The 27,326-nt window shown below is 36.3% G+C and overlaps 2 protein-coding genes across 6 annotated transcripts in view; both read right to left on the minus strand.

Annotated features, from left to right (window-relative positions):
* The window catches only part of LOC18098713 (kinesin-like protein KIN-14S), a 120,756-nt gene that overhangs the window by 7,326 nt on the left and 86,104 nt on the right, over positions 1 to 27,326 (minus strand). The window contains exon 1 of one of the 3 annotated variants that reach the window (XM_024601786.2): positions 1 to 155. The exons of 1 other annotated variant lie outside the window; for it this stretch is intronic. In XM_024601786.2, the coding sequence (XP_024457554.2) occupies positions 1 to 22 (22 nt within the window). In that variant the 5' untranslated portion in view covers positions 23 to 155. Of the gene's footprint in view, positions 156 to 27,326 lie in introns of those variants that run through there. One more of the 3 variants, XM_052452909.1, reaches the window with a different exon arrangement.
* LOC112327595 (disease resistance-like protein DSC1) lies at positions 6 to 27,284 on the minus strand. Of its 3 annotated transcripts, none has more exons than XR_008059229.1 (9): positions 27,081 to 27,284; positions 25,649 to 26,178; positions 24,417 to 25,503; positions 23,913 to 24,251; positions 21,024 to 23,813; positions 20,434 to 20,930; positions 18,860 to 20,081; positions 18,089 to 18,683; positions 15,337 to 17,073 (listed from the first exon to the last, which is right to left on the minus strand). XR_008059229.1 is itself a non-coding variant. In XM_052452905.1 (7 exons), the coding sequence occupies exons 2-7, from the start codon at positions 26,122 to 26,124 to the stop codon at positions 63 to 65; spliced, it is 5,157 nt and encodes a 1,718-aa protein (XP_052308865.1). In that variant the 5' UTR covers positions 26,125 to 26,178; positions 27,081 to 27,284; the 3' UTR covers positions 6 to 62. The 3 variants fall into 3 exon arrangements, 1 of the variants encoding a protein (XP_052308865.1); XR_008059228.1 differs by having other exon boundaries at positions 15,337 to 17,116; XM_052452905.1 differs by lacking the exons at positions 15,337 to 17,073; positions 18,089 to 18,683; positions 18,860 to 20,081; positions 20,434 to 20,930 and adding exons at positions 6 to 533; positions 625 to 797 and having other exon boundaries at positions 21,203 to 23,813.

The raw sequence follows: 27,326 nt of genomic DNA on the forward strand, positions 1-27,326 counted from the left end.
CAGTGTCAACGAGCGAAACCATGCATCCATAGCATTACGTTGCCCTTTCAAATAGAAGATGATTAAGAGTTTGTCAAGCATTTTCCATCTGTTTTAGGGTTTGGTTGCTCAGGCTCGTTGACCAACAGTGGATGGACTCCACACCCAACCACCACATCAGTAGCTCCCCATGGTGATTTGAATTGAAACGAGGCCTCCTTGAAAAAGCACTTAGAGTGGACACTCCAAATGAACACATGCTCCCTTTCCCATAAACTCCTCACCTTTTCTTCATATATTTCGTAGAAGTAGGAATTGAGATCAATCTGGGTTCCATCTTTGCTTATCAAATGGCATTCACATTTAATATTAACGGGACGCCTTTCCCCGCTTTGGCCAAATGAAACAACAGCGCATAAAGTGAAACGACGATGCCAATGAGCTGGTTGCCGGATTTTTACTGACGATCCTTCTCTATTTTTATAACTGAACCATTCCGGGACTTCCGACCCAGGAATACACAACCGAACTCTAATGGGCTTACCATGATATTCCTGCACCGAAGAGAGTGAGAATGTGAGATACATATAAAAAATTATCGTGATTTTTTTTAAATAAATCAAGATCAAGGGAGGAAGAATTCACCTGATAAAATAATGATGTTGCCATGCGTTGAATTCGTAAACGGGTAGCACCCATAATTCTAGTGCGTGAATTCTGATCCAGTTGGAGGCATCCAGAGAAATTGAATTCCTGAGCTTCATATTCTCTATCACCTTGCATGAATATACTTGCTACAGATTTTAGAGAGATGCAACCTGATGCGATTAAAACTTGTAGAGTCGATGGAAGCTCTGGTAAACATTGAAGCCGCTTGCAATCATCTAAATAGAGTTTACTTAGCTTAGTAAGGTGCTTGATGCTTGCAGGTATCCTCTCAAAATCAATCTCAGATAATCTCAATTCTGTTAGCCACACCAAAGAGCCTAATCTCTCTGGAGTTTTTAACACACGAGAATTTCCCAAATTTAAAAATTCATGGCAGCCCAATTTATAGGTGGATGATGCAATTTCTTCTACTTTCTGGAATCCACTCAGCATATAACAACGCTGTTTGTCAAGTCCTTTAAATTCAAGATCAATGATGTTGTTTGGAAGACTCGCTAGTTTTAAGCAACCACTGAGATCAAGCGTAGTAAGACATCTCAACTCGTCAATGCTGTCTGGTAGACTTTCTAGTCCTGAGCAACCAGTAAGGTGAAGCGCATAAAGACATTTCAACATGCCAATGCTGTCGGGTAGACTTGTTAGTTTTAAGCAACCACTAAGATTAAGCATAGTAAGACATCTCAACTCGCCAATGCTGTCTGGTAGACTTTCTAGTCCTAAACAACCATTAAGATTAAGGGATTTAAGAGATTTCAACTCGACAATTCTGTCTGGTAGACTTGTTAGTCCTGAGCAATCATGAAGATTAAGCCATTCAAGAGATTTCAACTCCCCAATTCTGTCTGGTAGACTTGCTAGTCCTGAGCAACCATTAAGATTAAGCGATTTAAGAGATTTCAACTCGTCAATTCTATCTGGTAGACTTGCTAGTCTTGAGCAACCACTAAGATGAAGCAATTTAAGAGATTTCAACTCGCCAATGCTGTTTGGTAGACTTGCTAGTCTTGAGAAACCACAAAGATTAAGCACAATAAGATAGTTCAACCTGTTAATGTTGTTTGGTAGACTTGCTAGTCCTGAGCAACCACTAAGATGAAGTGTATCAAGACTTTTCAACCTGTCAATGCTGTCTGGTAGACTTGTTAGTCCTGAGCAACCAGTAAGGTGAAGCTTAGTAAGACATTTCAACCCTCCAATGCTGTCGGGTAGACTTTCTAGTCTTGAGCAACCACTAAGATCAAGCTGGTAAAGAGATTTCAATGCGCCAATGTTGTTGGGTAGACTTGCTAGTCTTGAGCAACCACTAAGATGAAGCGTATCAAGACATTTCAATTTGTCAATGCTGTCTGGTAGACTTGCTAGTCCTGAGCAACCAGTAAGGTGAAGCTTAGCAAGACATTTCAACACCCCAATGCTGTCAGGTAGACTTGCTAGTCCTGAGCAACGACTAAGATTAAGCGATGTAAGAGATTTCAACTCGCCAATGTTGTCTGGTAAACTTGCTAGTCCTGAGCAACCATGAAGTTTAAGCAATTTAAGAGATTTCAACTCACCAATTTTATCTGGTAAACTTGCTAGTCTTGAGCAACCACTAAGATTAAGTGATTTAAGAGATTTGAACGCGCCAATGCTCTCTAGTAGACTTACTAGTCTTGAGCAATCACTAAGATCAAATTGGTCAAGAGATTTCAACATGCTAATGCTATTTGGTAGACTTGCTAGTCTTGAGAAACCACTAAGATTAAGCGATTTAAGAGATTTCAACGCGCCAATACTGTCTGGTAGACTTGCTAGTCTTGAGCAACCACTAAGATCAAGCTGGTCAAGAGATTTTAACACACCAATGCTATTTGGTAAACTTGCTAGTCTTGAGCAACCATTAAGATTAAGCGATTTTAGAGATTTTAACGCGTCAATGTTGTTCGGTAGACTTGTTAGACTTGAGCAACCACTAAGATCAAGCTGGTCAAGAGATTTCAACATGCCAATACTATGTGGTAGACTTGCTAGTCCTGAGCAACCATGAAGATTAAGTGATTTAAGAGATTTCAACTTCTCAAGTGGCTGCAAATAAAAAAAGAGGCAATGTAAGAAAAGATAAACGTTATGAATAATTTCAAAAATGTCCTATATTCGAAAAAGAAGGATGATAAAGCATACCTGGCCTTCATTCCAAAGTTGTTCAAGCTGGCAACAAGGCATTTCAAGTTGAACAAGTTTCTCAGGGAAAAAAATTGATGGAAAGGATTTCAAAGGGTAATTATACCAGTAGAGAAACCTTAGCTCACTTGAAAGAAAGTGAAGCCCTCGTGGAAGGTGGATTCCGACCCTCTTTCGATTCATAATTTGCTCCTTTGAGGGATCCTTTAAGAAAGGTGGGTAATAGATTTTGAGCAATCTTAAATTATACATCCCTTCAAATGCTGTAGGACTTAATGTCAATTCTTTAGTTGAATCCAAGATGAGGGATATGCTTTCCACTTTTGATCCAGTCCCCTATTTAACAAATTAAAGCAAAGTGTAAATCAGTATATATATAACAAATAAAGAAGAAGAAGAAGAAGAAGAAGAAGCTGGCCTTGATATTTATTCTTGTCCAAGGCTACATCTCTCAGCTATAAACAAGAAAGTCAAGAAACAATCAATTAAATCACTTGGAAACGTTACCTGAGTTGTTAATGCACGATAGATATCATCAGCCTCCCACAACCTGCTACGTTCTCTAGGGTCAACGTTTTCTTGGAGGACAATTTTTTTCCCTAGTTTTAGGAGCACATCATGCATCTTGATCTTGTCTTGAACAATTTTTATGAGACACATATCAGCGAGACGATCTATCCCACTTCTTTCTTCAAGATCTAGTGTTTGTTGGAGAAAATCCTTCTTGCACCGTCCAAAGAAACATGCTATATCAAGAAATATTTTCTTTTCTGTCTGATCTAATTCATGATAGCACATTTCCAAATGTTTCTTAATGTCCTCGCCACCATTTGTTCTTAGCTGTGCCACCTTACTTTCCCAGTATTCAACACTCCTTTTATTGCATAGATTGCCACCTAAAACCTCGAGAACTAATGGAATGCCCTTAACACAGCTTACCACAGTTTTTGAAAGCCCAGTATATCCTTCTATGGGACGATCTTGTTTAAAGGCATGTAAGCTGAAGAGTCGAAGTGCATCGTCTTCATCTAAAATTTTAACCTCGTAAATTCTGTCTTCATCACATGCATTTTCAAGAACTCGCCTATCTCTACTTGTCACAATGATTCTACTTCCTTGGCCAAACAAACCATCCTCTCCTAGTAAATATTTTAAATGTTGTGGATCATTGACATCATCAAGAACTATGAGGACTTTTTTTCTTTGAAGCATTCGCTTAATGGCCGAGGGTAGCACTTTTCCGTGTATTTTGAGATCATTCTTCTCTAATACCTTGCCAAGAATTTCCTGTCGTACATGATCTACTCCATGCTTCCGTGATTCTTCCCTAACATCTTGGAAACAGCAATGGCCTTCAAATTTACTACAGTTTCGATGATACACAGTTTCAGCCGTTGTGGACTTACCTATACCACCCATCCCCCAGATTCCCACGATGAGCACACCGGTTGATCCAAAGGATAGTAATGATTCGATGTCTTCAACGCGTGATTTCATTCCAACAAGGCGTTTTGAATCAAATGAGGGTGACAGCTCATGGTTCAATTTCTTTTGAATGTCAGTAACGATTTCCTGAATTAGCTTGGTCTCATCCCTGCAGTGCATAGTAAATAAAGAACAAAGACATGCTAGAACCTAAGAAATTTTATCATAACATCAAACACAATATTGATTCTCGAACAAAATGGTTTAAATAAGTTGGGGTTTAGTATGCTGTAACTAAATTAATAACTTACTTAATGACGTTTGAATCCCAGCCCTTGAGATTAGCTATTTCTTTCGAAGCACGTCTCCAACTCTCTACTTCTTCAGAACTGCAATCTCTTTCATGCTTGCAAAGTGCATCTCCATAGCTCCCAGTCAGATTTTGAACATGGCTTGGATCAAGTCGGTAAAAAACTGGTAAGACCATCTGTTGTTTGGTCTCCATGCACTCAAGAATCTTGGAGAGTTCCCTCAAACAGAAAGTAGAATCTGCATAATTTTCAGAGAAAATGACTAGCGAAATAAACGACTCCTCAATCCTTTCCAAGAGGGCAGGCTCGATCTTTTCTCCTCCATCAAGTTTATTATCGATGTAAGCATCAATTTGGTTTCGCTGCAAAGCATCATAAAGATGACTGGTGAAACTATTGCGGGTGTCTGTGCCTCTAAAACTGAGGAACACATCAAGCTTCAAATATGGAGTAGTGGGAGAAGAAGTGGAAGCCATATTTTTATATGCTTGATATATGTAGAAGTAAGCTTTCTACTTGTGATAATTTTTCCCTGTAACAAGCAATAAGAAAACAAACGATATAATTAGTCAAAGACTAGCTAGTTGAGATCTTAATTACACCTGATAAATAAAGAGAGAAGCTAGTTGGGAGATTATTTTATATCTCATAAATAAAGGCTAAATATGATCAAACAAGAGTGTATTAGAATGATCAGACAATAAGAGAAGATCAAAACAACTTAAACGATGCTATAGCAAAGAACGAACAGGAAGAAATTCTACCAGTTATTTAAGGGCTAGCCAACTCACAATTAAGGGGGGGAGTTCACATTGATCCTCTCATCATCTTTATTTCAAACACAGTATTGGAGGGTTTCTTGGAATCTATATATCGGTAGGTACAAATTCAGAAACAGTCCTTGACAACTCAATATCTCATAAACCTTTCTTCAAAAAAGATTTTCACAACCCATTAAGTAAGCCACAATTAGCCACGGAAATTCCGGAATCATTTAAAGTTTGATTTTTAAAGTGTTTATTTAAAATATATTAATATAATATTTTTTTTATTTTTTAAAATTATTTTGACATAATTCAAAAACACTAAACAAATCTAAATTTTAACAACACTAAACAAATCCAAATTTTAACAAAATTAACAAAAATCAACCTCAATTCCAAAAGATTAGTCACCTATCGTCTTTTCCTTTTTCTTTACTTAGCGGTGAGGAAAAGTTGATAGTAGCAACTTTTCCTCACTATCAACTTTTCCTCACCGCCAAGTAGCAATCATTTTTACAGGACGCTTGACTTGCTGTGTGCCCTTTTGATTTTTGAACACAACCAAGCAGTAATTTTCTGGTGGTGATCTTCCGGAATCTTTTTCCAAACAACCCTTTTTAGACCATGATTGAAGTTTCGACTGAAGAATTTACTACTTTTCTCTTCACATATGATTCACAGTTTTTAATCCAGACTCGGTGTTCGATCTGGAGCAAGGCCTGTGTGCCACCAAGGTTTAGTTTTTCACTGAAAAACTTGTTGAGATGATAGCTTCTATTCTTTGCTCTTTCCTTTGTTAAAATCAGTTTATGGAACTGATGCTTTGCAGGTGGCAGAGAGAGCATTGTTCTTGTGGAACAGTGATCCCATTGAGAACTTGATCACTCAAAATCAGTTTTTATTTCTTTTCTTTCACCTTTTCCATTTTTCCTAAGCAGCAAGAAAGAGACCAATTCCAAGTTAAAATAGATTTAATGCTGCCACCTAACTGTTTAGAGGGAGAGAGAGGGAGAAGAACACATTATAAAAACAAAACCATCAAACATTTTTTTGGAAAACTTGCAATAACTACTAAAAGTTTTGATCATACTATTGCTAGATCACATTCCATAGAGGACGGCAGGATTACAGTTTGCATGCAACTATCTGTGTATTCACCCAATTCTGAATTAAAAAAAGTAACAGTAATAAAAAATAAAGCATTGAATCATGCATGATTGGACAAATATTTAATTTATAGTTGATAGGTGGATGGATAATCTGAGGTTTTGTTGAAGAAATTTAGAAAGCAGATTGAAAATGTGATCAAGGCTGAATAAATTAAAGATTTGAGGACCAACATGGACAAGGTTGTAAAGTTTAGCGGTCCAATTTTGATAGATGCTTCATTAAGAAGAAAGCTGAAGATGGGGGCAAATGGCTAAAATCAAAGAATCCAAGGACCTAATTGTATTTTGGATGGGCTTAATCAGGTGCTAAAATGAAAGAGTAATAAGGTTGGAAGTTAATTTGGCTAAAAGTGGAAGAATTAATAAGTCTTAGGGACTTGTTTGAACATTGGATTAGTTTAATTAATACAATGAGGGACTTAATTAGAGTAAAATAAAAGTTTGAGAGTCAATTCGGTTAATTGTGTTAATCAATTTACTTCTCAACTCGCCTTGTGCTGATTATAGAGAAATATCAATTTTTTTTTAACCCCATAAATGTTTCCAGGTGGAGCTCTAAATTCCTCAACTTCAGTTTCTAGACGATGAAGCCGCAAAAGCATAACATAAATATTATTTTTGTTAAAGCAAGCAAGGAAGAGGAATAAACGATGTAAACCTTGATAGCTATGCCTCAAACATCTTATATGTGCAAGTGCAGGCTGATTATCTGATAACATCTCACCAAACTCATTCAACATTTATCTGATTATCTGATTATCAGCAGCATGATACCGAAGCTGTATACGTCTCCTCTAACTGATACTTCATTACTCTGTCCATATTCTGTTTACAAGCAACAAAGCACTGTTAGCAAAATGAAAAAAAGAAAATAATCATTTTGGTCAAATGATCTTAATGCAGTGCAAGGTGAATGAAACATGCGATCTTTCATGCCGAAGAATTTAGAGACTTGCTAGTCTTGAGCAACCACTAAGATCAAGGTTTTCAAGAGATTTCAACGCGCCAATGTTGTCCGGTAGATTTGCTAGTCCTGAGCAACCATTAAGATCAAGTATTTTAGGGATTTCAATGCGCCAATGTTGTCTGGTAGACTTGCTAGTCCTGAGCGACCACTAAGATTAAGCGATTTGAGAGATTTCAACTCGTCAATGCTGTCTGGTAGACTTGTTAGTCTTGATAAAAGCGATTTGAGAGATTTCAACCCGCCAATGCTGTTTGGTAGATTTATTAGTCCCGAGCAACCATCAAGATAAAGCCATTGAAGAGATTTCAACGCGCCAATATTGTCCGGTAGACTTGTTAGTCCATAGCAACCATTAAGATAAAGCATAGTAAAAGATCTCAACCCGCCAATGCTGTCCTGTAGACTTGCTAGTCCTGAGCAAGAAGAAAGACTAAGCTTTGCAAGAGATCTTAACTCACCAATGCTGTCCGGTAAACTTGCTAGTTTTGAGCAAGAAGAAAGACTAAGCTTTTCAAGAGATCTCAACTCGTCAATGCTGTCCAATAGACTTGCTAGTTTTGAGCAAGAAGAAATACCAAGCTCTGCAAGAGATCTCAACTCTTCAATGCTGTCCGGTAGACTTGCTAGTTTTGGATAACGACCAAGATTAAGCTTAGCAAGACATTTCAACTTGCAAATGCTATTTGGAAGACTTGCTAGTTTTGAGCAAGAATAAAGATTAAGCTCTACAAGAGATTTCAACTCATCAATGTTGTTGGTAGGCTAGCAAGACTTTCACATGAAGATAAGTTTAATCTAACAAGTTGAGAGAGGTACCCAATTGATGATGGAAAAGTACAGAAACTCTCGAATCTGGGAAGCTCTAGTGGCTGTAAATAAAAAAAATTAATGTAAGAAAAGATAAATGTTATGAATAATTTCAAAATTGTCCTATATTTGAAAAAGAAGGGTGATAAAGCATATATACCTTGCCTTCATTCCAAATTGTTCAAGCTGGCTACAAGGCATTTCAAGTTGAAAAGGTTTCTCAGGGAAAAATTTTGATGGCAAGGATTTCAAAGGGTAATTATACCAGTAGAGAAACCTTAGCTCACTTGAAAGAAAGTGAAGACCTCCTGGAAGGTGGATTCCGACCCTCTTTCCATTCATAATTTGCTCCTTCGAGGGATTCTCTAAGAAAGATGGGTAGTAGATTTTGAGCAATCTTAAATTATACATCCCTTCAAATGTTTCTTAATGTCCAAAGAAACATGCTATATCAAGAAATATTTTCTTTTTTTTCTGATTTAATTCATGATAACACATTTCCAAATGTTTCTTAATGTCCTCGCTACCATTTGTTCTTAGCTGTGCCACCTTACTTTCCCAGTATTCAACACTCCTTTCATTTGTATATCCTTCTATGGGACGATCTTTTTTAAAAGCATGTAAGCTGAAGAGTCGAAGTGCATCGTCTTCATCTAAAATTTTAACCTCGTAAATTTTGTCTTCATCACATGCATTTATAATTAAGCGCTTGCCTATCTCTACTTGTCACCATGATTCTACTTCCTTGGCCAAACAAACCATCCTCTCCTAGTAAATATTTTAAATCTTGTGGATCATTGACATCATCAAGAACTATGAGAACTTTTTTTCTTTGAAGCATTCGCTTAATGGCCGGGGGTAACACTTTTGTGCGTATAGTCATATCTTTCTTCTCTAATACTTCACCAAGAATTTTCTGTCTTACATGATCTATTCCATGCTTCTGTGATTCTTCCCTAACATTTTGGAAAAAGCTTTGGCCTTCAAATTTACTACAGTTTCGATGATACACAGCTTCAGCCGTTGTTGATCCAAGGGATAGTAATGATTCGATGTCTTCAACGCGTGATGCCATTCCAACAAGGCGTTTTGAATCAAATGAGAATGACAGCTCATGGTTCAATTTCTTTTGAATGTCGGAAACGATTTCTTTTGAAATTTTATCATAACATCAAACACAATATTGATTCTCGAACAAAATGGTTTAAATAAGTTGGGGTTTAATATGCTGTAACTAAATTAATAACTTACTTAATGACGTCTGAATCCCAGCCCTTGAGATTAGCTATTTCTTTCAAAGCACGTCTCCAACTCTCTACTTCTTCAGAACTGCAATCTCTTTCATGCTTGCAAAGTGCATCTCCATAGCTCCCAGTCAGATTTTGAACATGGCTTGGATCAAGTCGGTAAAATACTGGTAAGACCATCTGTTGTTTGGTCTCCATGCACTCAAGAATCTTGGAGAGTTCCCTCAAACAGAAGGTAGAATCTGCATAATTTTCAGAGAAAATGACTAGCGAAATAAACGACTCTTCAATCCTTTCCAAGAGGGCAGGCTCGATCGTTTCTCCTCCATCAAGTTTATTATCGATGTAAGCATCAATTTGGTTTCGCTGCAAAGCATCATAAAGATGACTGGTGAAACCATTGCGGGTGTCTGTGCCTCTAAAACTGAGAAACACATCGTGCTTCAAATATGGAGTTGTGGGAGAAGAAGAGGAAGCCATATTTGTATATGCTTGATATGTGTAGAAGTAAGCTCTACTTGTGATAATTATTCCCTGTAAGAAAACAAACGATATAATTATAATGATCAGTAATATAACTAGTAAGAGCCATGTCGATGAATATTCGTTAAAACCAAAACCATATTATTTAACACGAACTGGAAAATTCAAATGGAGAAGTGAGATCAGAAGGCAGATGGCAAAAATTGATTGACAATCCATATTTTTATTCTTTCAGATTCACTATTAGTCAAAGACTAGCTAGTTGAGATCTTAATTACACCTGATAAATAAAGAGAGAAGCTAGTTGGGAGATTATTTTAAAAAAGTTGTTGGGCAAGATCAAAATGTCAGAAAACTTTGACTAAAAACCAATTGGGTTCTCATTTAATTAGTCGTTGTTGGTTCAGAGATAATGAGATAGAAAGAACAGATCATTTTGAGCCCAGCAAAGAAGAGCAATGAAAGTTATAAAGAGAGGAGCCAGTGGGAAATTAGCTGAGATCTTAATTACAGAGTCATTTTGAGCTAAAAGGGAAAACTCAATAACATATATAAACAGCATGAATGATGCTACAGCAATTGCCAAACAAGTGGAATCTAACCCAAAACAGAGAGAAATTAATGGACGAACAGGAAGAAAGTTTTACCAGTTATTAATCAAGGGCAGCTTGTTGATCTTTAACCCTCTGTGTGCCACAACGAGGATATATCGTCTTCTTTCTCTTGTTTCCTTAATGTGCCATGGAAGAGACGTTGAGGTCAGTTTCCTGGAAGGAATGTGCATAACATCAAACTACTATTGTTTACTAGCACACGCTGAGCAAGTGGTGATTATCTAACCAATTATAAGTTGGGAATGAAAATTAATAATTTAATAGAGTACTCACCAGACAAAGACTCTAACATTTTTTTGTAATTAATTATTTTAAAAAGTTGAATTAATGGAGGAATACATATATGGTGCATTAGATTTTATTAATTCTCATCTCCAACCAAACCCCACAAATTGTATAAAACATTGAAGCGCTTACAGCCGGCAGCCGGTTTATTAATGTTATAGTGTTTTAAAATGTTTTTTATTTGAAAATATATTAAATTAATATTTTTATATTTTTTAAAATTTATTTTTTACATCATTATATCAAAACAATCTAAAATTATTAAAATAAATTAATTTAAAATAAAAAAGAAATAATTTTTTTTAAAATACTTTTAAAATACAATAACAAACAAACTTTAAATTAAAAAAAAATGATTGTGAAGATGATCAGTTAAAATTCCTTGTTTCATACCACGAATTAGGAGAAAAAAATTGTTTTCGTAACATTAAACTCTACAATAATCCCTCTATTTCACTTTCTATTTCATCTAGTTGAGCTAAGTTCACTTCCTTGTCTAAAATCACAAACACCTGATAATGTTAATAGAAATTTAGAACAAAAAATTGAGAGAAAATATGACTATTTGTCATAGTTTTCGGATCCCAACCCGGATCAATAATAATCATGTCAGCCAAATGGTTCATAACATTCCGGAATCATTTAAAGTTTGATTTTTAATTAAAGTATTTATTCAAAAATATATTAAAATAATATTTTTTATTTTTTAAAAAATTATTTTTAATATTCATAAATAAAAATGATATAAAAATACTAAAAAAAATAAATAAATTTTAACGAAAAAAGAAATTTCAACCTCAATTCAAAACTGAATTAGTCATCAATCTTCTTTTCCTTTTCTTTACTTTTGTCGGTGAGGAAAAGTTGAGGTCGGTTTCCAGGAAGGAATGTTTATGGTTTTAAATATCAATCATTATTGATGGAGAGCTCTATCTTGTGTTTAACGCTAGCTGGGTGTCTAAACTAGTCAAAAAGGAGTTAAAGCGTCGTGTACGCGGATGCTTGACTTGCTGTGTGCCCTTTTGATTTTTGAACACAACCCTTGATGCATAGATAGTGGAATTACCGACTAATGATATACCAACAAAAGCATTCCATCGGTGAATTAGTTAGTAAAATTTTCACTGACAGAGCAGTATTAAAATACCAAAACCTGCAACCTTGATATATCTATAGAAAGCAAATATTTTTTTATATAAAAATCAATTTTCAATTGACTTAGTGTTGAAAGATAAAATTAAAAAAAAATAATTAAAAAAAACATAAAAAACTATTTGAGTCAACTCGGGTTAACTCGTTAAGCACGATTCTCCGGCCATGAGGCTAAAATAACACAATAGAAAGTTAACAAAACAAATCATAATGTCTAATTTCAGATCAACCCAATATTAAATGATGAAATTGAAGAAAAAAATTGAGTCAACCGAGTTAACCGTTATACCAGTAATCTGTATCGCATGAAAGTGAAATAATTCAATAAAAAAAAATCTTATATTAAATGATGAAATTAAAAAAAAACATTGATTGAAAAAAAAAACATAGAAAAAAAGAAGCAAATCATTATTTCAATGAATAGTGTTTAGTGACGTAGGGTACAGTAAAAACCTCTCCTCTTTTAATTTAAAGCTAATACTAGATAATTATCTTATATTGAAAACTCAATTCCTAGTCAACCTAATATTAAAAAAAAAATATATAAAAAAAAATTAATTAACAAAAAACATGAAAAAACCACTCGAGTCAACCTGAGTTAACCAACCAAACTTGTAATTTGAGTCATGAAGTCGGAACATCTTCATAGAAGACAAATCAAAATGAATTATAAAGTCTGATTTTTAATTAACCCAGTTTTAATGGATGTAAATGAAAAACACATGCATTTAAAAAGAATAAATAATAATAAAAAAAAACTCACTATATACATCCATACATAGCCGATAATGTTCAAAATTCACAATTAATTTTCTAGTAAGGAGGAGCTAGTGTTTGATATAAAAGATAGTAGTAATTAATGAGGGAGAATAACCCTTTTCTCAAGACATGTGAGAAGCACAATACAAAAAAGGACAATTTCTTCTGTAGGGATTGCCCAGGAGAAGAAGAAACTGAAATTTCCAGCTCATCTAGTTTATTTACAAAAATACCATTAATAAGTTTACATGTTATTTTTTTGTCCGAATGCTGCTGACATTCTTGTACAATTTTTCTGAACTTGATCTAAAATTTTAACTTATAATAAAATAATATGTTAGATGATTTCATAAAATTTTATTTTTATATTAAAAGTTATGTTAATTAAAATAAAACTAATTTATAAATGATTTTATATTAAAATCTGAGTTTTTGTTGTGTCATCGCATAGATTGTATTATTCTACTAAATTTTTAAGATCATTTTTTTATTCCGAAATATATCTATTTTACCTCTTTATTATTTAGTTTATATAAAGATTTATTGTTGTTTCATATTAACGTTATTAATTTTTAATTGAAGTTTACATCAACATTGTTTTATAATAATAAAAATTTCTTATGAATTCATCACATATTTTAAATTATTTTAAATTTTCAAAATTTCCTCATAATTTATCATTTTTAAATTAAAAACTACATTATTTATGACTGATTAGGCACGTCAAGGAGTATGGTCAAACTCGTATAATTGTACGTGTCCTTTAATAACATTGACTCTCAAAAAGTATATCGTGAGCTTGAACATGAGCTTTAATTGTACGTGTCCTTTAATAACATTGACACTCTTTAATCTCGTTACTAATTAACATGTCCTTTTTACGACTGAGTCTTAAATCATATAAGATGTTGCGTTTTGGTCTTAAATCATACATCCACTCACGCTCTAGCCTTTGTTATATTATTGTTTACGAACAGATAAAAAAACAATAATTGTTGATACTTAAAAACAATAATATTAATTAAATTTAAAGTGTGTCTTAAATAATTAGGAGAACTCGAAAGCAGTTGATTGGATTACTGGGAATTAACATGACTTTTGCTTAAACTATTTTTAGTTGAGACAGAGACTGGAGAGGAAGACTGTCGATAATAGCAATCGTTTTCTTATCTCCTCTATCATATCTTGAATAATTGATGAGAGAGTGGCATGCCAATTTCTTATCAATTGTTGATGTAGAGCTCTATCTTGTGTTAAACGCTAGCTGGGTGTATAAATCAGTCAAAAAGTAGGATGTCCCACTGGCAAAGATGAGTTAAAGCATCGAAAAAATCCCAGGCGTTAGGATGAACTTGCCACCAGCCCGTCCGAAGCTGTTGTGGATTGAATCACACCAAATTTATTGTGGAAACAACTTCCACACAAGTGAATGGTGTTTTAGTTTTTCACTGAAAAACTTGTTGAGACGATGGCTTCTATTCTTTGCTCTTTCCTTTGTTAAAATCAGTATATGGAACTGATGCTTTGCAGGTAGCAGAGAGAGCATGTTGTTCTTGTGGAACAATGATCCCATTGAGAACTTGATCATTCAAAATCAGTTCTTATTTCTTTTCCATTTTTCCTAAGCAGCAAGAAAGAGACGAATTCCTAGTTAAAAAAGATTTAATGCTGCCACCTAACTGTTTAGAGAGAGAGAGAGAAGAACACATTATAAAAACAAAACCATCAAACATTTTTTAGCAAAACTTGCAAGTTTTGATCATACTCCATTATGGAAGTTATGACAAATAAGAAAGTTTTTACACGCAACTATCTATGCCATAACTCAATTCTTAATTTAAAAAAGTAGTGATAAAAAAAAATAAACTTTTGAATAATGATATGACAGACATTTAAATTATAGCTGGTTAGAACGTACGGTAGACTGAACAAATCGGAGGTTTGAGGATCAACATGGACAATGTTGCCAAGTTTGGCGGTTCAATTTTGATAGATAAAGGCTTCATTAGGAAGAAAGCTGAAGATAAAGGCTTCATTAAGAAGAAAGCTGAAGATAGGTAAAGGTATCTCAGCTGTGAGAGGTTACCAAGTGAACATCGGATTGACCCGGTTATGGAATTATTGGCAAGATCAAGTAAGCCAAGGTTTTCCATCTGCCCCATTTCATCTGGAATGGAACCTTGCAGCTTGTTTCTCCCCAAATATAGTCTTTGCAACAGCTTCAGTATAAGAAAACTGAGAGAAGAATTGCTGACCAGGTTGTTGCTATGGAGGTCAAGGATCTCAAGGTTCTTCAACACATACATACATTGAAAATATTACTTGGCTGTGAAGAGCATTTAACAGAAAAATTCAGTAAATCAAATTCTCTGGTCCAGCTTTGCTCTCTCTGTCACAAATCTACTTTAAATAAGATCTCTTCATCAAAAAAGCAAAACGTCACGCAGGGATACAAAAAAACTCATGTGTGTTTTTTTTCTGTGTTTCTCACTGTTGAATGGAGCTGTTGACGCATGTAGGAAAGCAAATAACATACAACGGCGAATGAGTAGGCAAGTAGCATACAATTGCGATTAATATCCAGAGGAGAAATTATAAAATCCATGTAAGAAAAATGGGAAGATGGGAATCAAGAAAAAAAAAGTATACTCCTACTATTTATCATGACAATGAAGACTAAGTTTTATTGCACCTCATTAGTTGATGATGATCGATAGGGCAACAAAGATGGTCTCCTGTTTTGAAAGCTCCTTAACTTTAGCGGGCTCCACACCAGAGATTTTCGTTGCAGTGCAACAACTGTTGGGTGCTTTGGCTTCCAAGAACCTGCTTGTGGTGGAGGACTCCCCATGAATTTACTACTGGTTCTCATAACAGTAGGTGTGGTCTCCGATGCAGTCCTGAACTCTGGCAATGGAGAGAACAGCTTTGAATTCCTTGGCTTTCTTGGGTCCCTGACAAATGACTGCCTGCCAACTACATTCCCATTTTTATATCGCGAGGTTTGAAGTGGTGTCATGTTTGAGGTTGGCTCTGAACGATAGGTAGCAATGGATACCCGTCTCTTAGGCTGAAAAACCTGTGCTGACATTGGAGGAGGAGGTCTGACTGCAACAGACATACGTCTGGGTTTCATAAGGCTTTTTGTATTTGTTCCTGCAGTTGTGGTTCTTGGATTGTTTTCTTTGTCATGCATCGAAGATAAACCAGAACCGGTTTTCTGTTTTTGTAGAGGAGATGGTGGAGGCATGAAATTGGTGATTTTTCGCAACGGCATCCTCAACTTTGAAGGGGACAGAGGTGGCTTCTTATCTACTTTTCTCATCTCTACTAGCAGCAACTGCAAAAGCTCGTGTTTCCTGCTTTAGAACCAACTGATGAGAAAGTGGCACGCAATTTCTTATCAATTATTGATGTTGAGCTCCTTTTTGTGTTAAACGTTGGGTGTATAAATTAGTCAAAAAGTAGGATATCCCACTAGCCAAAAGGAGTTAAAGCATCGGAAAGTACGCGGATGCTTGACTTGCTGTGTGCCCTTTTGATTTTTGAACAGAACCAAGCAGTGATTTCCTTATGGATACCCTTGTTAGACCCTTGTTAGACCATGATTCAAGTTCCCACTGAAGAATTTACTACTTTTCTCTTAACATATGATGAAGAGTTTTTCATACAGGCTTGGGGTTCGACCTGAGCAATTCTAGTGTCACGGGTTTTAACTGGCCACAAGGATTTTTTTCCCCCTCCCTGTTTTTTTCTTAAACCCAAAATAAAAGTGTGTTTTTTTCTTAAACCCAAAATAAAAGTGTGTTCTATTCTGCTTGAATGAAAGATCCTGAATGGCCAAATGTCCTTGATGGTAATCATTCGGTTGGTTCTAAATCTGAGTATGGCAACCTGCATTTTCATGTATGATGACATTCTGTTTCAATTTGCTGCTGCATTGTTGTTAATTATATCAACAAGTAATATGTCATGTTTAGTTCTTCATTACTAGACATGAAATGTTGAATTAAAACCATGGCCTGATCTTTTGAAAAAAATCACCAAATTTATTGCGGAAACATCTTCCATACAAGTGAATGGTGTTTTAGTTTTTCACTGAAAAACTTGTTGGGACGATGGCTTCTATTCTTTGCTCTTTCCTTTGTTAAAATCAGTATATGGAACTGATGCTTTGCACGTAGCAGAGAGAGCATTGTTCTTGTGGAACAATGAATCCCATTGAGAACTTGATCATTCAAAATCAGTTCTTATTTCTTTTCTTTCACCTTTTCCATTTTTCCTAAGCAGCAAGAAAGAGACCAATTCCTAGTTAACTGCCACAACTGTTTAGAGAGAGAAAGAGAGAGAGAGAGAGAAGAACACATTATAAAAACAAAACCATCAAACATTTTTTTAGCAAAACTTGCAATAAATACTAAAAGTTTTGATCATACTCCATTATGGACGTTACGACAAAATTTGGATTTTAGTCGCACTATTGCCAGATCACATTCCATAGAGGACGGCAAGATTACAGTTTGCATGTAACTATTTGTGTCATAATACAATTCTGGATTAAACAAAAATAACAATAACAAAAAATAAAACTTTGAATTATGATCGGACAAATATTTAATTCTTAGCTAGTCAGAACAGAAAGTGGATAGATAATTCCAAGTCTTGTTAAAGAAATTTAGAAAGCAGATTGAAAATATGGTTAAGACCTAACAAATTAGAGATTTGAGAACCAACATGAACAAGGTTGCAAAGTTTGGCGGTCCAATTTTGATAGATGAAGGTTTAATTAAGAAGAAAACTGAAGATGGGGGCAAAATGGCAAAAAACAAAGAAGCCAAGGACCTAATTGTACTTTGGATGGGCTTAATCAGGTGCCCAAATGAAAGAGTAATAAGGTTTGGAAGTCAATTTAATTAAAAGCAGACGAATTAATAAATCCAGGGACTTATTTGAATTTTAAATTGGTTTAATTAATGTAATAGGGATTTAATTAGAAACATATCAAAAAAATTTCAACCCCATAAATGTTTCCAGGTGGAACTCTTAATTCCTCAACTTCAGTTTCTAGACGATGAAACCGCAAAAGCATAACATAGATATTATTTTTGTTAAAGCAAGCCAGGGAGAGAAATAAACGATGTAAACCTTGATAACTATGCCTCAAACATCTTATATGTGCAATTGCAGGCTGATTATCTGATAACATCTCACCAAACTCAGTCAACATCTTATTTTTCACTGACATAATCATCACCATCTCACGAAACACTAACACAAACCAGTGAACAGATGCATACCTGAAGGAATATAGCCAACAGATCCTCGCAGGCCACTTGCTGTAGAAGAATATTCAGTTGGTTTAGCAGCAAAAAAGACCTTTCCAATTCCAAAGTCCGCAACACGGGCCACCATGTAATCATCAAGAAGAACATTTTGTGGTTTCAGATCACAGTGCACAACACTTGAGTTGAGCAACCCGATTGAAGATACTCCCAAGGCATTTGCAATATCTATTTCTATTCCTAATCTCTCACTCAACGTCAATCGACAGTTTCCTCCCTCGGACTCAGGATAAAGATGCTGTTCCAAGTTTCCATTTCCTACAAACTCAAGGATGAGAGCCTTGAACTGTGAATTCCAGATTGATCCCATCATTTGAACCAGATTCCAATGCTTAATTCCTGAAAGTATTTGGCACTCCCTTTCTAGGCTTTGGTAACTCTGCCTACTGTCTTCATTTAGAACCTTAACCGCGACAAAAGATTTTCTATCATCAATCCAAGCTTTATAAACAGATCCAAAGCTTCCTCTCCCCAAGAGATTGGCATCACTGAACCAGTTCGTTGCAATTCCGAAGCGCTATTCGTCTCCTCTAACTGATACTTCATCACTCTGTCCATATTCGGTTTACAAGCAACAAAGCACTGTTAGCAAAATGAAAAAAGAAAATAATCATTTTGGTCAAATGATATTAATGCACTGCAAGGTGAATCAAACATGCGATCTTTCTTGCCGAAGAATTTAGAGGAGGGCAATTAAACATTAACACAAACCAAACAGATGCATACCTGGAGGAATATAGCCAACAATCCTCGCAGGCCACTTGCTGTAGAAGAATATTCAGTTTGTTTATCAGCAAAAAAGACCTTTCCCATTCCAAAATCCGCAACATGGGCCACCATGTCATCATCAAGAAGAACATTTTGTGGTTTCAGATCACAGTCACAACTTGAGTTGAGCAACCCGATTGAAGATACTCCAAGGTATTTGCAATATCTATTGCTATTCCTAATCTCTCACTCAACATCAATCGACAGTTTCCTCCCTCGGACTCAGGATAAAGATGCTGTTCCAAGTTTCCATTTCCTACAAACTCAAGGATGAGATCCTTGAACTGTGAATTCCAGATTGATCCCATCATATGAACCAGATTCCGATGCTTAATTCCTGACAGTATTTGGCACTCCCTTTTTAGGCTTTTGTAACTCTGCCTCCTGTCTTCATTTAGAACCTTAACCGCGACAAAAGATTTTCTATCATCAATCCACGCTTTATAAACAGATCCAAAGCAATTTTGAGCTCGCTAAGAGATTGGCATCACTGAACCCGTCCGTTGCAATTTTGAGCTCGCTAAGAGTGAAATTTCGTCCTCTGAAAGCCATCAGAATTGCCTCTTCAGATTCTGCATCACTTTTCCTTTTAAAGAATTTTCTAAGACGGACCCCGACATATACCAAGAGCAGTAAAAAGCAGCTAATAGTAATTGCCAACAAGTAATAGGTCCATTTCCTTAACTTCCTCTTCTTTTGAACTGCACATGGCTGGAGTCTCATTAGCGCAGAACCACCACACAAGCCTGCATTTCCTATCAATGTGCTTCCACTAAGATTTTTAAACTTTCCCATACTTGAAACTTCTCCAGTTAATCTATTATAGGACAGGTCGAAATTCTTCATCACTGAGTCATTGGCAAGCCAGATTGGAACGCTGCCTGTTAATTGATTAAAAGCCACATCCAGTACTTTTAAATATGCAATTTGTTTCAATGACTCTGGAATTGTACCTTCAATCATGTTCTTGGATAGGTTCAAGTACTCCAAAGCCGTACAACTTCCAACTGAACTTGGTATAATGCCAGAAAATCTGTTCACCGATAAGTCAATAGCTTGTACAGATACCAGATTTCCAATAGTTGCAGGTATTTCCCCGTCTAGATTGTTATTTGAAAGGTTGAGGGAGAGCCCCAAGTTAGAAAAAACTCCAATTTCTGGTGGAAGAGGCCCCTGCAAGCTGTTAAAAGATAAATCCAGCTGCATCATGAGAGAGCACTGGCTGAGTTTGATGGGAATATTTCCTGATAAGCTGTTATTTTTATTAGGACCTTAGAACCACCCCTTAAAATGATGTCATTTATATCATAAATTTTAATGGTGGGGTTAATTGGTAATATGTGATAGATGGGAGCCAATTTATGATTATTTTTTTGGTTCGGGACTGGCTGAGTTAAGAATCATGTTATAATAGGAGGATAAATATATCCTTTTCATCTCTAATTCATAAGACTATTTGGTTTCATGTTTGATTCAATCCAATTGAGTTGCTTCATATTCGTATAGAAAAAGAAGAGGAGAAGACGAGTTACCAGTGTCAAAAAGCGAAACCATGCATCCATAGCATTAAGTTACCAGTGTCAAGCATTTTCCATCAATTTTAAAACTCGTTGACAAACAGTGGATGGACTCCACACGCAACCATCACATCAGTAGCTCCCCACAGTGGTTTGAAATGAAACGAGGCCTCCTTGAAAAAGCCCTTAGAGTGGACACTCCAAATGAACACATGCTGATCCCTTTTCCATAAACTCCTCACCTGTCTTTCATATTTATCGTAGTAGTAGGAACTGAGATCAATCTGGGTTCCATCTTTGATTATCAAATGGCATTCACATTCAATATTAACCGGACGCCTTTCCCCGTTTTGGCCAAATGAAACAACAGCGCAAAAAGTGAAACCACGATAAGAATGAGCTGGTTGCCGGATTTTTACTGAAGATCCTTCTCTATTTTTATAACTGAAACCCTCCGGGACTTCCGACCCAGGAATACACAACCGAACTCTAATGAACTGACCATGATATTCCTGCACCGAAGAGATTGAGAATGTGAGATACATGTAAAATATTATCGTGATTTTTTTTCAAAATAAATCAAGATCGAGGGAGGAAGAATTCACCTGATAAAACAATGATGTTGCCGTGCGTTGAATTCGTAAACGGGCATCACCCATAATTCTAGTGCGTTGATTCTGATCCAGTTGGAGGCATCCAGAGAAATTGAATTCCTGAGAAGCAGCTTTATATTCTCTATCACCTTGCATGAACATACTTGCTATAGATTTTAGAGAGATGCAACCTGATGCGATTAAAACTTGTAGAGTCGATGGAAGCTCTGGTAAACATTGAAGCCGCTTGCAGTCATCTAAATAGAGTTCACTTAGCTTAGTAAGGTGCTTGATGCTTGCAGGTATCCTCTCAAAATCAATCTTAGATAATCTCAATCGTGTTAGCGACAACAAAGAGCCTAAGCTCTCTGGAGCTTTTAACACACGAGAATTTTCCAAATTTAAAAGTTCATGGCAGCCCAATTGATAGGTGGATGCGGCAATTTCTTCTACTTTCTGGAATCCTCTCAGCATATAACAACGTTGTTTGTCAAGTCCACTAAATTCAAGATCAATGAAGTTGTCTGGAAGACTCGCTAGTTTTAAGCAACCACTGAGAATGAGCGTAGTAAGATGTTTCAACTCCACAATGTTGTCGGGTAGGCTTTTTAGTCCTGAGCAATCAGAAAGATTAAGCCACGTAAGAGATTTCAACCCGCCAATTATGTCCGATAAACTTGCTAGTCCTGAACAACCACAAAGACTAAGTGATTCAAGAGATTTCAACGCGCCAATGCTGTCCGGTAAACTTGCTAGTCTTGAGAAACCACTAAGACAAAGCGATTTGAGAGATTTCAACCCGCCAATTATGTCTGGTAAACTTGCTAGTCCTGAGCAACCACAAAGACTAAGTGATTCAAGAGATTTCAACTCGACAATGCTGTTCGGTAGACTTGCTAGTCTTGAGAAACCACTAAGACGAAGCGATTTGAGAGATTTCAACACGCCAATGTTGTCCGGTAGACTTGCTAATCCTGAACAACCATAAAGACTAAGCGATTCAAGAGATTTCAACTCTCTAATGTTGTCCGGTAGACTTGCTAGTCTTGAGAAACCACTAAGATGAAGCGATTTGAGATATTTCAACTCGCCAATGTTGTCTGGTAGACTTGCTAGTCTTGAGCAACCACTAAGTATAAGAGATTCAAGAGATTTCAACGCGCCAATGTTGTCCCGTAGACTTGTTAGTCCTGAGCAACCACTAAGATTAAGCGATTTTAGAGATTTTAACGCGCCAATGTTGTTCGGTAGACTTGCTAGTCCGGAGCAATCATAAAGATCAAGTCGTTCAAGAGATTTCAACTCGCCAATGCTGTCCGGTAGACTTTTTAGTCCTGAGCAACCAGAAAGATTAAGCCACGTAAGAGATTTCAACCTGCCAATTCTGTCCGGTAAACTTGCTAGTCTTGAGCAACCACAAAGATGAAGCGATTTGAGGGATTTCAACGCACCAATGCTATCCGGTAGATTTGCTAGTCCTGAGCAACCACTAAGATTAATGTTGTTAAGAGATTTCAATACGCCAATACTGTCTGGTAGACTTGCTAGTCCTGAGCAACCACTAAGATCAATGTTGTTAAGAGATTTCAACGCCCCAATCTTGTCTGATAGACTTGTTAGTGCTGACCAACCATTAAGATTAAGCGATTTGAGAGATTTCAATGAGCCAATGTTGTCTGGTAGACTTGCTAGTCCTGAGCAACCACTAAGATCAAGGTTTTCAAGAGATTTCAACGCACCAATATTGTCTGGTAGACTTGTTAGTCCTGAGCGGCCACTAAGATCAAGCAATTTGAGAGATTTCAACCCGTCAATGGTGTCCGTTAGACTTGCTAGTCCTGAGCGACCACTATGATAAAACAATTTGAGAGATTTCAACTCGTTAATGTTGTCCGGTAGACTTGTTAGTCTTGATAAAAGCGATTTGAGAGATTCCAACCCGCCAATGTTGTTTGGTAGACTTGCTAATCCTGAGCATCCATTAAGATAAAGCCATTGAAGAGATTTCAACGCACCAATGTTGTCCGGTAGACTTGCTAGTCCAAAGCAACCATTAAGATCAAACCATTGAAGAGATTTCAATCCGCCAATGCTGTCTGGTAGACTTGCTAGTCCCGAGCAAGAAGAAAGACGAAGCTCTACAAGAGATCTCAACTCACCAATGCTGTCTGGGAGACTTGCTAGTTTTGAGCAAGAAGAAAGACGAAGCTCTACAAGAGATTTCAACTGGCCAATGCTATCTGGGAGACTTGCTAGTTTTGAGCAAGAAGAAAGACTAAGCTCTACAAGAGATCTTAACTCGCCAATGCTGTCGGGTAGACTAACTAGTTTTGAGCAAGAAAAAAGACTAAGCTTTACAAGAGATCTCAACTCCCCAATGTTGTCTGGTAGACTTACTAGTTTTGGCTGATGACCAAGATTAAGCTTAGTAAGACATTTCAACTTGCAAATGCTATTTGGAAGACTTGCTAGTTTTGAGCAAGAATAAAGATCAAGTTCTACAAGAGATTTCAACTCATCAATGTTGTCCGGTAGACTAGCAAGACTTTCACATAAAGATAAGTTTAATCTAACAAGTTGAGAGAGGCACCCAATTGATGATGGCAAAGTACAGAAACTCTCGAATCTAGGAAGCTCTAATGTGGCAAGACTGGTGCTGTATTTAATCGAGGAAGGTATACCAGCCAAGCTACTATAATGTCCCGGATGTAGAACCTCAAGGTTTGGGATTTTAGACAGGTCTGAATCAATTAAGCTCAGCTTTGAGGAAGGGGGGTTCATTAATTTTAAATTCTCAAGTGGCTGTAAATAAAAAAAAAAGTAATGTAAGAAAAGATAAATGTTATGAATAATTTCAAAATTGTCCTATATTTGAAAAAGAAGGGGATAAAGCATATATACCTGGCCTTCATTCCAAAGTTGTTCAAGCTGGCTACAGGGCATTTCAAGTTGAAAAGGTTTCTCAGGGAAAAAATTTGATGGCAAGGATTTCAAAGGGTAATTATACCAGTAGAGAAACCTTAGCTCACTTGAAAGAAAGTGAAGCCCTCCTGGAAGGTGGATTCCGACCCTCTTTCGATTCATAATTTGCTCCTTTGAGGGATTCTTTAAGAAAGGTGGGTAGTAGATTTTGAGCAATCTTAAATTATACATCCCTTCAAATGCTGTAGGACTTAATCTCAATTGATCTTTAGTTGCATCCAAGATGAGGGATATGCTTTCCACTTTTGATCTAGTCCCCTATTTAACAAATTAAAGCAAAGTGTAAATCAGTATATATATATAACAAATAAAGAAGAAGAAGAAGAAGAAGCTGGCCTTGATATTTATTCTTGTCCAAGGCGACATCTCTTAGCTAAACAAGAAAGTCAAGCAACAGTCAATTAAATCACTTGGAAACGTTACCTGAGTTGTTAATACACGACAGACATCCTCATCCTCCCACAACCTGCTACGTTCTCTAGGGTCATCATTTTCTCGGAGGACAATTTCTCGCCCTAGAAGTAGTAGCACATCATGCATCCAGATCTTGCCGTGAACAATTTTTATGAGACACATATCAGCGAGACGATCGATCCCACTTCTTTCTTTCAGATCTAGTGTTTGTTGGAGGATATCCCTTTCGCACAGTTCAAAGAAACATGCTATATCAAGAAATATTTTCTTTTCTGTCTGATTTAATTCATGATAACACATTTCCAAATGTTTCTTAATGTCCTCGCTACCATTTGTTCTTAGCTGTGCCACCTTACTTTCCCAGTATTCAACACTCCTTTTATTGTATAGATTGGCACCTAAAACCTTGAGAACTAATGGAATGCCCTTAACACAGCTTACCACAGTTTTTGATAGCCCAGTATATCCTTCCATGGGACGATCTTGTTTAAAAGCATGTAAGCTGAAGAGTCGTAGTGCATCGTCTTCATCTAAAATTTCAACCTCGTAAATTTTGTCTTCATCACATGCATTTTCAAGAACTCGCCTATCTCTACTTGTCACCATGATTCTACTTCCTTGGCCAAACAAACCATCCTCTCCTAGTAAATATTTTAAATCTTGTGGATCATTGACATCATCAAGAACTATGAGGACTTTTTTCCTTTGAAGCATTCGCTTAATGTCCGGGGGTAACCCTATTGGGCGTATAGTCATATCTTTTTTCTCTAATACTTCACCAAGAATTTCCTGTCTTACATGATTCACTCCATGCCTCTTTGATTCTTCCCTCACATTTTGGAAAAAGCAATGGCCTTCAAATTTACTACGGTTTCGATGATACACAACATCAGCCGTCGTTGACTTGCCTATACCACCTATCCCCCAGATTCCCACAATGAGCACACCAGTTGATCCAAAGGATAGTAATGATTCGATGTCTTTAACGCGTGATTTCATTCCAACAAGGCCTTCTGCATCGAATGAGAGTGACAGCTCATGGCTAAATTTCTTTTGAATGTCGGAAACAATTTCCTGAATTAGCTTGGTCTCATCCCTGCAGTGCATAATAAATAAAGAACAAAGACATGCTGTCATAACCTAAGAAATTTTATCATAACATCAAACACAACATTGATTCTCGAACAAAATGGTTTAAATAAGTTGGGGTTTAATATGCTGTAACTAGATTAATAACTTACTTAATGACGTTTGAATCCCAGCCCTTGAGATTAGCTATTTCTTTCAAAGCACGTCTCCAACTCTTTACTTCTTCAGAACTGCAATCTTTTTCATGCTTGCAAAGTGCATCTCCATAGCTCCCAGTCAGATTTTGAACATGGCTTGGATCAAGTCGGTAAAATACTGGTAAGACCATCTGTTGTTTGGTCTCCATGCACTCAAGAATCTTGGAGAGTTCCCTCAAACAGAAAGTAGAATCTGCATAATTTTCAGAGAAAATGACTAGCGAAATAAACGACTCTTCAATCCTTTTCAAGAGGGCAGGCTCGATCTTTTCTCCTCCATCAAGTTTATTATCGATGTAAGCATCAATTTGGTTTCGCTGCAAAGCATCATAAAGATGACTGGTGAAACTATTGCGGGTGTCAAAGCCTCTAAAACTGAGGAACACTTCGTGCTTCAAATATGGAGTAGTGGGAGAAGAAGAGGAAGCCATATTTGTATATGCTTGATATATGTAGAAGTAAGCTCTACTTGTGATAATTATTCCCTGTAACAAGCAATAAGAAAACAAACGATATAATTATAATGATCAGTAATATAACTAGTAAGAGCCATGTCGATGAATATTCGTTAAAACCAAAACCATATTATTTAATTAACACCAACTGGAAAATTCAAATGGAGAAGTGAGATCAGAAGGCAGATGGCAAAAATTGATTGACAATCCATATTTTTATTCTTTCAGAGTCACTATTAGTGAAAGACTAGTTGAGATCTTACACCTGATAAATAAAGAGAGAAGCTAGCGGATGGAGGACAGATGGGAGATTATTTGAGTTCTTATATCTAATAAATAAAGGCTAAATATGATCAAACAAAGATACAAGAAAAATAGTGGTCTATAGCTCAGACAATAATAGTGGTCTATAGCTCAGAGGTTCTAGCCCAAAACATGTGGAAAATCAGAAAGAAGGAGATAGAAGTGAATAATAACTGTCAGAAGAATTCTTTAAAAAAGTTGTTGGACAGAGATACAAGAAAATTCAAGAAATACAAGAAAATGTCAGAGATAATGAGATAGAAAGAAACAATCAAATTGTAAGAAAACATGGTACAGTAAAAATACAAGAAAATTCATAACTAAAAACCACTTGGGTTCTCATTTAATTAGTCGTTGTTGGTTCAGAGATAATGAGATAGAAAGAACAGAGCAGGAATATTTAAGAAGAAAAATATGAGCCCAGCAAAAAAGAGCAATGAAAGTGATAAAGAGAGGAGCCAGTGGGAAATTAGCTGAGATCTTAATTAATTACAGAGTCATTTTGAGCTAAAAGGGAAAACTCAATAACATATATAAACAGCATGAATGATGCTACAGCAATGGCCAAACAAGTGGAATCTAACCCAAAACAGAGAGAAATTAATGGACGAATAGGAAGAAAGTTGTACCAGTTATTAATCAAGGGCAGCTTGTTGATCTTTAACCCTCTGTGTGCCACAACGAGGATATATCGTCTTCTTTCTCTTGTTTCCTTAATGTGCCATGGAAGAGACGTTGAGGTCAGTTTCCTGGAAGGAAAGTGTATAACATCAAACTACTATTGTTTACTAGCATACGCTGAGCAAGTGGAGATTGTCTAACCAATTATAAGTTGGGAATGAAAATTAATAATTTAATAGAGTACGCGCATGGGT

Source organism: Populus trichocarpa, chromosome 5 (assembly GCF_000002775.5).
Source record: "Populus trichocarpa isolate Nisqually-1 chromosome 5, P.trichocarpa_v4.1, whole genome shotgun sequence".
NCBI lineage: Eukaryota > Viridiplantae > Streptophyta > Magnoliopsida > Malpighiales > Salicaceae > Populus > Populus trichocarpa.